The sequence below is a fragment of the Neofelis nebulosa genome, chromosome 10 (assembly GCF_028018385.1).
Source record: "Neofelis nebulosa isolate mNeoNeb1 chromosome 10, mNeoNeb1.pri, whole genome shotgun sequence".
In the NCBI taxonomy this organism is placed as follows: Eukaryota; Metazoa; Chordata; class Mammalia; order Carnivora; family Felidae; genus Neofelis; species Neofelis nebulosa.
Genome location: NC_080791.1, coordinates 81,797,422 through 81,809,835, shown reverse-complemented (window position 1 = coordinate 81,809,835; position 12,414 = coordinate 81,797,422). Strand labels below are relative to the sequence as shown.

At 38.0% G+C, this 12,414-nt stretch overlaps 1 protein-coding gene across 3 annotated transcripts in view; it reads right to left on the bottom strand.

Annotated features, from left to right (window-relative positions):
* The window catches only part of BBOX1 (gamma-butyrobetaine hydroxylase 1), a 59,744-nt gene that overhangs the window by 21,889 nt on the left and 25,441 nt on the right, over positions 1-12,414 (bottom strand). For all 3 annotated transcript variants that reach the window (XM_058688497.1, XM_058688498.1, XM_058688499.1), the window contains exon 4: positions 10,898-11,096. In XM_058688497.1, the coding sequence (XP_058544480.1) occupies positions 10,898-11,096 (199 nt within the window). The remainder of the gene's footprint in view (positions 1-10,897; positions 11,097-12,414) is intronic.

Here is a 12,414-nt window from a genome sequence, read left to right as displayed (position 1 = left end):
ATCCTGCTTTTGCCAGAGATGCTATTTTAAACAAATCTATCTATTTCCACTGAGCTACTTGTGTCATTCTCAGAATTGGACAAACCAAACACAGACTCTTAACTACAGAGAACAAACTGGTGGTTACCAGTGGGGGAGGGTGAAAGAGGTGAAGGGGATTAAGAACACAGTTATCAGGATGAGCACTGAGTGATGTACAGAACTGTTGAATCACTATATTGTACACCTGAAACTCATATAGCACTGCATGTTAACTATACTGGAATTTAGTTCCAGATAAAAGAAATTTCTTTTATATTTTCCATTTAAGGATTTTGTCAAAAGCTTCTGAACATTAAAATTGTGACTTTTCGAGACTTATTTTGTGGGCTTGGTTTGAATACTAATTCACTAGATCCATCCAAGTTAGATGGCCAGTCATAGATATTCATGATATTTCATCATGTTTTATGACAAATTTGAATCTTTTTGTGTGTATAGAATGCTTACATATTGTTTTTGCTAGATTTGTTCTTTATAGCATTGGTGACAGATTTTATAATCTTTTGGTTCGTGGCACACTCTTGGAATATCATGCTGGATTTATTAGTAATCTTTTTCTTTTTTAAAGTTCTACTTATATGAAAAGATGCTCTACCAGTGCGACCTGGACTTATCACCAACAGCTACAATCTCTAGTCTCAACCCACTGCAAGCTGGTCTCCTCAGGCAATAGAAGAATGCCTTCTTTTGATTATTATTACTTGTCCTGTTGGATATAAAACATAATGCTCATATATGTTATTTTTTTTACATTTTTTAAATGTTTATTTTTGAGAGAGAGAGAGAGAGACAGAGACAGAGCATGAGCAGGGGAGGGGCAGAGAGAGAGGGAGACACAGAATCCAAAGCAGGCTCCACTCTCTGAGCTGTCAGCACAGAGCCTGATGTGGGACTTGAACCCACAAACCATGAGATCATGACTTGAGCCAAAGTCAATGTCTTAACCAAGTGAGCCACCCAGGGGCCCCATGTTAATTTTTTTTGAAGTTTTAACATAGAAAATTAAATTTCTAATTTATAGTCATCCAAATAAAGATTATATACTATGTAATATTTCTATTTGTAGTTGTGACACATGCACAGATGACTTCCCAGATGCAGTCATTCTGCAGAGCTTCAGATACTTATTTTTCCATGATCACTTGTTAGATACACACAATGGCCAGGAATTGAGGGAGTGAAAAGGACAGACATGGTACTTGCACCTCATGGAATGTGCAGTCTGTGGGGAAGGAAAATTATTGTGATTTATCTTTCAAAGCTAAAGTACAAGGTCTTATGAGAATAAAGAAGGGAAGATTAAGTGGAGACCTGAAGATTGAGTAGGATTTAATTTACCCAGAAGGGCAAAGATCATTGTGGGGGGGAGAAATAGTATGTGAAAAGGCCCAGTGGAGGGAGAGAAAATGGCCTATCAGAGGAAGTGAAAGAAGTCCAATATGGGCTGGAATGGAGTTTGCTCTGTGGCTGTTGTTGGCTTTGCTTCAAATTTCTGCTTCCCTTGTTGTCCTGTAAAGTCTTACAAAAAGTCTCATTACATTAGGGAACTGAGTTGAAACATACCCTTTATCTCATAGCATTTAACCCACTGCCAAAAATATTTGTTGAATGAAGGCATGGACTGTAAAACAGTAAATTGTGTTACTTTCCTGGTTGTCTGGCTATTAACTTTAATCTTGACCTAAGTCATATGTTTTAGGTGTATTTAAATTATGAATAATTTGGCCACCAATCATAAAGCTTTCTTCTGAGAAAAAGACTCCAAATTAAACAGTACAGGGACAGTAAGGACAAAGGAGAATGAAGTTCCAGATAAAAGTAAAGGAGAGAAACCAGGGAATCTTAGAATGTTATTAGCCACAGTTTGGAAATACAGCTTAAAACCATAACAAAAAGTTTCTGAATCCTATCTCTTTTTAATAATTAAGGAAAATTCACATAAAAATTAGCAACATCAAATGATTAAGGTTTAATGTCATAAAGTTATTTTAAGAAAAAGAATGCATAAGGGTGCCTGGGTGGTTCAGTTGGTTAAGTGTCCGACTTTGGTTCAGGTCATGATCTCCCTGCTCGTGAGTTCAAGCCCCACATCGGGCTCTGTGCTGACAGCTCATAGCCTGGAGCCTGCTTTGGATTCTGTGTCTCCCTCTCTCTCCGCCCCTCCTCTGCTTGCGCTCTGTCTCTCTCTGTCTCTCTCTCTCAAAAATAAACATTAAGAAATTTTTTAAATAAAGAAAAAGAATGAGTAGCAAAATAACATACCTACAGATAATACATACCAGAAGGACATGCCCTCCAAAGATAAAAAATATCCTAGTTTTTCCATTTCTAATTTCTATTTTCTATTTACAGCTACTTCTGTTGAGTCCAGAACACATTGATGAAATGATACAATGTATGAAAAAGTAACTTAATCAGATATAGAAACTCAAATATGAGATGATATATTCAGAAAGGAAAAGTCTTAAAAATCATTAAAAATGAAAACTAAGCTAGAAGAAATGCCCTATTGAATAAGCACAACAGATAACACCTTTGGATAATTAGAACATATAAAAGAGAAAAACATGAATATCAAAAAAGACAAGAGATAAAGATTTGAGAGAAAGTAATACATTAAAAGGAACAGGCACAGAAGGTTTAATATATACATAATGAGTCCTCAAAAGAAGAAACCCAAAGTAGAGAACAAATATTAAGAGCTATGATTTTAAAACAACTTGAAATAAAAAAAAATATGTGAAACTGCACATTGAGAGACCAAACCAGACATTGCCTGGAAGAGTTGTCCCAGAACAACCAACACTAAAAGAGTCTGTAAAATGACTGGTCTTTAAAGGGAAAAATCTTTTGGGCATCCAAGTAAAAATATCAAATTATTCATAAGAAAAAGAAAATGAGATTACCAATAAAACCGTAGTGACATATTAAAGATTCTGTGAGCCAAGAACTTTATATTTAGCCAAACTGATTTTCAAGTATAAAGACCTTAAATTGCTGTCAACATGCAAGAATTTAGAGAATATTGTTCTCATGGGTCCTTCCTGAGGAATTTACAAGAGAATGGGATTCAGACAACCCAAATGAACAGAGAGATATGTTCACATGGCCCTGGTGCTAAGTAGTAAATTTTATTTACTAATAGAATTAATAGAGAATTTAAAAAAAATATATAAAAAATCTAAAAAATTGGGAAACTACTGTTAACTGCTGCACATTTTGGTGATAATACTCTATCAGGAAAACAAGATAGTGAATACCATAGAATTCAGGAGAGCTTTTGGGGAAAGAATTTTTCTTTCAGGAAAGATTTTTCAGGAAAGAATTTGGGAAGAAAGAGGGGTTTGTGATCCTTTGGGGTATGTGGATGGGTTCTGGAGTGACTGGTAATGTTCTACTTCTTGACCTGCATGGTGTTTCAAGAGTGTTTGGCTTATAAAATTTTATTAAGCTATACATTTGTTTTGTGTGATTTTTCTATGTCTGTATTATATTTCACCATGAGAAATGAAATTTATTTTTAATTTATTTTGAAAGGTTAATACTCCCAATAATAAAAATAAAGACAGATAGTGATAGAAAGGTAACAAGTACCTCTATAAACATAGAGAAAAATGTTATAGCAATTTCCTCCAAGGTTCTGAAGGCTTTCATCATGAAAAACTAAGAATGCAATGCATTGCTAAAAAAAAAAAAAGTTTATGAGAATTCCACCTTAAGCACATTTAGTGGTTTTCTGGGGGGGGGGGGGGGTGTTAGGTCAAATTGTGCTTAATTTATTTCATCAGAACAAGATCTAGATGCTAGTTTAGATTTTTGATGTGAAAGATTAAAATATAAACTTTATCTTTTCTTGCCACAAGTTCTCTGATTCCTTGTTAACTGTCACTTTCCCTTTGCATAAACAGTTGGCTATAATTTGAATTTAATAGAGGGTATGGGAATAAATATTCCGGTGCTGTTGTCATGACTTAGTTTGACAAATTTCTGTATACCCCCGTTAAATTATTCCCTTGCATCTGAGCTGTAAATGAGTAGAAGCCACATTTGATAGTTAGTAATTAGTTAATCATTATTACGGCCTTAAGAATTATGGGGGGATGCTGGGTAAACTGCCATAGGAGTACAGTGCAAAGGAAAGACTCCAGAGTGTTGAATCAGGTAAACCTGGGTTTGAAGCCTGATTCTTCTGCCTCAGTTTCCTTATCTCTAAAATGGGGGTAATGGTGCTTACTGGAATTGCAAAGGTTCAAGATAATGACTCTAAAGCATTGAGTTCAATACTTAGCATGTAAAAGGTGCTTCATAGACAATTATTTTCCCCGTTCCATTACTAGCTGCCTGTCCTGGATACTCGGGATAACCAAGGAGGTAAGGGATGTGGCCGGGTGGGGGGGGGGGGGGGGTCAGGGCTGTGGAGAAGCAAGTGGCTTGTTAGGGTCTCAAAATTTCCTCAAGTGATTTCGAGGGGAGCATGAGACACAGAAATTATTTTTCCTTTCATTCATGAGATGACCTCATACTCAAGTGGTTTTGTTGGCAGCAACTTTAATTACTGCGAAATTGAATATTACAAAGGGAACCCCAGGGACTGTCTCTTGGCTGATAACGTAAGCTGGGGTTCACAATGGCCCAGAGAACAGAGACTGTTACTTTGCTTGGGAAACCCTAATGCTCACAAGAATACATATTTTAACGGTTCTCTCCCCTCTATTTAAACACGATGATGGTCAGTACTAAATCTAAACAACTCAAGAAGAAATCCCAGTGTGAATTTTTTACCAAGAAGGATGGAGGTACTACAACTAGTTTCAGAACTAAGACAGGTTTCCTTTGTTTTCTTCCCAAGTCTAAATTACTTTTTAGGTTGATTTTTCATAACTCAGAAGCCATTTTTATTCAAGAAGCGCTATGTGGTTTTCTCCAGCAATTTCTTGGCTAGAAACTTCACCAAAATGGGTAAACTTGTTTCGTTTTGTTTCGTTTTCTTTCCCTGTTTAGTCCCCACACTTCACAAATGTTTTCTGGTAACATGTGTATCAAGTAAGTAGCTGTTTCAAAGTCAGGTTTGGAGGGAGTGCTAATGGTAGGAGCGATTTCTAAGGGGCCAGCTGCCAAGGAATAATCATATTTTTCACTCATACACCCTCAATCTTTAATACAACCGAATGTGTGAAATGCTGCTGGGCTGGCTTACAGAAATGCTAGCAGAAATCCAGTGAATGCTGGAAAGGATATATTCTTGTACTCCCCAGAGGCCATTTCAATATTGTTAATTCTTAACTGGCCTGGCTGGTGTATTTGACAAACAGCCCACTAGAAACATTTTAGGCTTGACATTATGTTATTCATCTGATGAAGCCTGTATGCAAGAACTGGGCAGCAGTTGTAGCCTCTTACATTTTTCCAGCAAACTTTCATCTAAAGGTTTCAAAGGGCATGCCAGGTATTAAAATAGTCCTGTAGAAAGAGAGAAGCAAGTCCTCAGGAGAGGAGAATCATAGAGCTCCAGGAAATTACATGAAAAGCTTAGATCACCTTCTCCCCTACAAATAGCCAGTGGTGGAGCCATGATTCAATTCTGATTCTCTATTGGTCCTATGGGCAGCTCTCTGGGCAGTAATGTAATACAGATGCTGCAGGGTGTTGAGTCCTCAGTTCTCCCCTTAATTTTTGGAATGAAGTGTTCCAAAGTATTTATTTAAATATTTCCACTACAACATGTGACTGTATAAGTTTTATTCAATAATTATGCAGCTTCCATGCTGGTCTCCACAAGATAAAATTTGACTACCACCAAGATCCTTAAGTTTCTTTTATCCCTTTTCTTCATTGTCTCTGCCTATGTTATTCCTTATGTTGGTGTTTCAGAAAAACATATTTTTCATTTTCACCTCATTATTCTTATTTGTCTAATCCCTGCTACATGTGTTAATGCAACTTGCTTATGCCAGCAAATAAAGCATTCTTAGAAAGAAGAAAAGCTGAAACTTCTGGACTGTATTCTGGAAAGAAGGCAGTTTTGTTAGCTAAGGGTGAAATTTGTATTCTCTTCTGCTTAACTTCCTGATGAAGAAGGGTCACTCAGAATTGCTCACAAGGTTAATTTTCTAACTAAATACCGACAATGCTAAGAAACAACTTTTGTCATCTTGGCCAAATGAATTGCTCAATATCTTAGCATACATTCCCTTTTATTAAAATTTCCTGGGTGATCACTGTATGTCAGGCACTGAGCTAGTACTGAAGATATAACCGTGATTAGGCCACCATTTCAGCCTTCAAGGAGCTCAAAATGACAGTGACAATGGCCATGAGCTATGCAAGCCTTATTTTCAAAGATTATCCTGGGTGCTAGTTACAAGCAGAATACCTACTTAATGCCCAATACTGGTCGTAAATATTTTTAAAAAATGCACACTGAATCCCTTCCTTCTTTGTGTGTGTCACACACACACACACACACACACACACACACACACACACACCCCATTACATGTAAATATGATGTGAATAATAAAACCCTGACCTAGCCAATTTATTTTGTTGTTCCACCAATTGGAAAAGGAATATTTTTGGAGTATGATTTTGCCCTTTCAGGGAAAACTGGTGGTTGCCAGAGGGGAGGTGAGTGGGGAAGCGCGAAATAGATAAGGGGGATTAAGAGTACACTTATTGTGATGAGCATTGAGTAATGTATAGAATTGCTTATATTGTACACCTGAAATGAATATAACACTGTATATTAATTATACATAATTTTTTAAATGACTAAATAAAAATTTAGAAAAAAATATTCAGGAAGGTATTTTTATTGATTTGGGGAGAAAGTTCAGGTACATGAGATGAGGCTTTTGGCCCCACTCTATAAAACTATATCGATCCAAATTAAAGGTTTAAATACAGGATTTGGATTTGACTTAACAAAATAATGACAAGCATCTGAGAAAATATAGATGTGGAAATGACATATACTTTTGTCCTCAAAGCTATTACCATTTTGATTTAGTATTTGAACATAATTTTAGGATTATGAAGTGCTGAATAATTATTGCATTTATCTGCTGCTTTATGTATTTTTTAAAACATCCAGGTGTTCATCAATCATTAAGCATTTATTCCTTACCTCCCATATGGTGAAACTGTGCAAAATACTGGAATCTACTGTTTGTTTGGTTTTTTTTATATACCCCACTAACGCTTTAACAATTGGGAGAAGAGCTAAGAACAAAAAATAGATTTTATAATTCTTACTTTAGACCCATGCAATTCAAGTTCTCTAAACTATTTGGATGGAATCCTATTTGAATGGCAAAGTGCTAGGTGGATATTTGTTTCCCAAGCGGGGCATGTCTAATGTAGCACCACCCTATTATTATTTTTGGCATCTAAGCAAGAGTGGAAACCAGGATCTTTGAGAAATCTACACGGAATGCAAAGTTGCCCTTTAACCTTCCTCTCCCTGCTTTCCTTTCTCTATCCTTCTCCTATTTCTGGCAGTCCCCTCTCTCCATTATTTATTGCCTTCATTTATTCATTCCATTCACTCACTCACCTGCCAGTTACTTTTTCAAACAAGAGTAAGGCACTTTGCCAGTGGAGAAACAAAGCTATGAAAAAGAGGGACCATGTTTAAGGCAACTACTACTGATTGTTATAAAGAGAAGTCGTGTCCAGGCACTACCACAGTACAAAGAAGAACATGAAAAATGCCACTTCATGTACATAATTGTGAGAGTTGGGAGGATAGAAAGCACCCAAGCTCTATACCAACAGAGACCCGCCTTCTCTTAAAGTACCCCTGCTCTCAACCAAAGGTTTTCACCTTTGCTACACATGAGAATCGCCTGTAAAGTTTTAAAAAGTCCTGGTACTCAGATCACATCCAAATCCTGTTTTGAAAAATCTCTGGAGACTGGACCCAAATGTCAGCATTTTTTAAATTGGTTATACCAATGTGCAACCTCAGTGGAGAATTATTGCTCTAAATATCCCTTCTTTTAAATCCCATGTTACAGAAACTTTAATATCGCTTTCCACATGATTGTGGGAAGGAGCAAAAAAGGAAAATAACTTGAGGAAAACACTTACTTTTCTTATCCTCTTAATAAAAATCAAACAAGCAAACAAATACAAACAAAGCAACAATAGCAAAACTGTCCTCTTCTGTAAGTTCTTGAGGTAAAGAATAAAAAATTACCAACAAAAACAACAACAACAACAACAACAATAGAGATCTTGGTAAGCAGTTGTAGATGTAGCAGTGAGGTGGGCAGAAAGGCATTTCTTAGCATGTGGTATAGCTTGAGAGCTTCAGGAGACAGATGTGACCTCTGCACAGAGGATGAGGTGGAATAGGGCTAACCCTGCCTGGTTAGATGCAAAGGTCTTGGACAAACAAAGTGTAACAGTAGCAGAAGGTCTGATCTGTTTTTGACAACCAACTTTGAATATTTATTTCAATAAATTTCACAATGTTAGATCAGCGGCCAAATTATCAAGCCTTTTTAGGATTTGTAACAACAAAACAAAACGAAATGTAAGTTATGAATCAGGACAAAGAATCTGACCCTAAATGTGAGGGATGGGGGTGAGTATTAGAAAACTATAACAAAGACCACTCCCCCCCGCCCCGGATTTGGCTGCAGTTGTGCAATTATGAAATGGGTTGCATAGATACAAAAAGTGTCTTGTCACTAAATAAAAATTGAGTAAAAGAACATAGAAGAGATCTAGTTTGAAGTGTTCTCTTTATGTCTGGTGCCTAAAAGCATCCTTTGCGTGTTCTAGCTTTATATCATCAATAGTGAGGTGGATTAGGAAGCCCGTGGATAAAACAGACCCCAGTTATAACTCTGGTTTTTTTGGTTTTGTTTTGTTTTTTTTACTACCTGTGAAAACTTGGGTTATAGTTGAATTCTCTGAGCTTCAGTTTCCTTATTGGTGTACAGGTGGATAATATCTGTGTCAGAAAATTATCAACATTAAAAAAAGAACAAATATTGGGTTGAGGTTCTTAATAATTTCAAGGCTTTTCCACCTCTTTCCTTTGTCTTTTGTTACTGATATAATCTCTAGAACAGCTTAAATTCTTGTAGATGTAGGGGAGAGAACAATCTTGAAGTAATTTTGCTAATGGTGGAAGTAAATTCTTGGGGTGGGGGTGGAGGCTGGGTCTTCTAAGCCTAAACATGATAGAGTCTTCTGCCATGATTCAACTTTTCTTTTTAAGTTTATTTATTTATTTTGAGAGAGAGAGAGAGAGACAGCAGGGAAGGGACAGAGAGAGAGGGAGGGAGAGAATCCCAAGCAGGCTCCACGCTGTCAGCACAGAGCCCAACATGGGGCTCAAACTCATGAACCTGTGAGTTCATGACCTAAGCCGAAATCAAGAGTCAGACGTTTGACCAGCTGAGCAACCCAGGTTCCCCTGCTGTGAATCAACTTGATCAAATCAGTGGGGGCAAGTGGTGGGATATTTTTGAATCCTCTGTTTATCTACATCTGTAGAGTCTTGCAAGAGGATCTTACTCTAGATTAGGGATGGCAAACTCAAGGGCAGGCAGGGCCCTTGTAGGTCTGAGGTGGGGGTGGGGGTGGGGGTGGGGGTCGGAATTTGTGCAACTGAAGAGTGAGAACATGCTCCCTTCAAGCAGATGGTTGCCATGTAGGGATTTAGTCTCAGTTGTTGCCAGATTTGATTTTTCAAGAAAAGTCAGATCCATATTTAATGTACAATCTCCCAGTTTTTAAGTGTTGACAACGAATTCTATTTTCTTTCAACATCCTGTGGGCCAAATAAAACATATCTGAATACAGCCTGTGTGCTACCAGTTTTGCAACCTTTGGATTTTGAAGGTTCTTTTTGCTCCCAATGTGCTCTGCTCAAGCAGAGCCCAAGAGCAATTGTATACATCACAGGAAGGGTTCACCCTACAGATTAGAAATACAGTAATATCCCCACTTGCACCAAAGTGTTTCCTGTTGTGAGTGTTTCTTATCCATAATTAATGTTACCTCCCAGGTAATTCTTATGCAAACAGCTTCTTGTTTCAAAGTTAAAGTCAGTTACATTTCCTGTTACTTGCTGAAGTGCATAGACCTAATTTTCTGCAGGTTACTTTTATCTTTTTTTTTTTAACACATGTGGTGGGCGGCTTTAAATTCCCCAGGGCCCTACTTTATTTTGCACTGAGTCTTGGGTGGTAAAACTTTAATGAACTTTCAGTATTTATAAAAATCTTGGAGAAACACAGTCTTCCATCCCACCTGCTGTGAACTGAATTGTGCCCTCCCCCAAATCCCATGGTGAAGCCCTAACCACCAATATGAGTGTATTTGGAGAAAGAGCCTTTAAGGAGGTGAATAAAGTTAAATGAAGTTATAAGGCTGGGGCTCTTCTTCACCAGGACTGGTGTCCTTATAAGAAGAGGAATAGACACCAACAATGCAGGTACAGAGAGGAAAGGCCATCTCCAAGTCACAAAGAGAGCTCTCACCGGAAACCAAACCTGCCAGCACCTTGATCTTAGACTTCTGGCTTTCAGAACTGGGAGGAAATAAATTTCTGTTGTTTAAGCGACCCAGTCTATGGTATTCTGTTAGGGCAGCCCTAGCAAACTAACACACCATCCATCACTAGCCTGTCTTTGATGTCTGATGTCTTTGGGCTGTTAGGATCCCTTAAGATTTCAGTTATTCTCAGGGAAATCCCACTTTTAGATTCGTCTTTTCATCTGACTTCCTGTTCATGGCATTGTGGAAATTTTGTATCTCCAGTCAAAAGTGTCCCCCTTCTGGGAAATATATCAAACTTTACATATAACGGCAGAATACAGACTATTTGGTGACTCACCCATAAAATGTAAGGTAAAGGAAACCAATCCTTTTCCCAAGTTTTAAAACTTCTCCTCGTTTGTCAGATGCTCCTGTGAGTCGTACTATGCCTACTTTCTTGAGGCTGGAGAGCCACTTGTATGCATGTTCATCATTTTTTAAAACATCTTCAAAATCCAGTGTAGGTAGCTGGAGCTCTGAGCCCCAGTACTGACATTCTGTGAACAAGAAAAGAAAGAAACCAGGTGGGGTTACATTGTGTTTATATAAAATGAGAATCTCCGAGAAGGGGCTAGTTCATTGAAGCTGACCTTTGATTTATCATGGAATTTACAGAATTTCAGTCATATTAGGAATACCCAGGCTACCAGATTTTCTTCCCTGGAGACATGCCAATCTACTATATACCTCCTGCCTACCATTGCCTGACCCATGACAGGTATTCACTATACCTCATGTGTTGAGGGAATGTTTAACTTGTGGATAGCTCTTGATCTGTATGTCCTTAGGGCTTCTCTGCCTGGACTCTGCTTGGAAATAATGCGGAAATATTGTGTGTTTTAATCACCAAGTAGCATTGCTCAGCTCCAAATAAATGATAAAATCTGAATGATGGACTTAGAACAGCATATGCATATTTCTGGAGGTGGGAGGAGTGTTTGCCTTGGTAGGTACAACTCCTTCTTCCTCTTACTTCACTTGATAAGAAGCTTTCTCTGAGGCCAAATCATTCTTTGGAGTCAACAAAAACAGTCCATAGGGACGAAAAAGTGAAAGGTGTGGTCATAGGATGTATAAAAGATGCATTTTATGTAGACCCTTTGATGATAATGCCACACCAGATAAAGTCAAATCCCTCATGATCAAATGCTCATAAAAAATGTTTACTTAAGAAACAGAAAGGAAAACAAAGGGAAGAAAATAATTTGCTTGCCAACCAGGCTCTCCTAAAGGAGGCGGAACGCAAAGATGTCATTTTGCCAAGGGAAATAACTCAGATATTAGCAACTGCATTCAGGAAATACCCAACTCTAGTTAATCCATTTGATTTCTTCATTTTTGGAAGAAAGTGTTTGCCTTAGGAAGGCAAACCTTCCTAACAAGTGACAGAATGAGATCTTACTATCTCAATTATCATCCTGAGCAATGCCTCAATCTTGTAACTGGGGGAACATATGTCACGTTACAGAAAACAACCCCAAAGCCGCCACTTGAAGAATGAGGAATGGGTCAATGTTCCCGTGCAGTAGGTGTAGACTGGAAATCATTCCCCCTTTGATGTCAACATGGCTGTTTCTGCAGACACAGGGATTTCTTAGGAGTCACATGGTACTTTACAAGTGAAAAGGTCCCAGCAGGTTCAGGAGGTCACTTCCTGAACTTCCACCAGCTAGTTAGCCACCAGCTAAACAGCCACATGCAGCTGGTACCGTGTGAGAGAGGACATGAACAGGGGGAAGAACACAGAGGCAGAGGGGCCTGGGTTTCCATCATTGGGTTGCATCTTGCCAGCTAGTTTCTTAGCGTCTTTTCTGA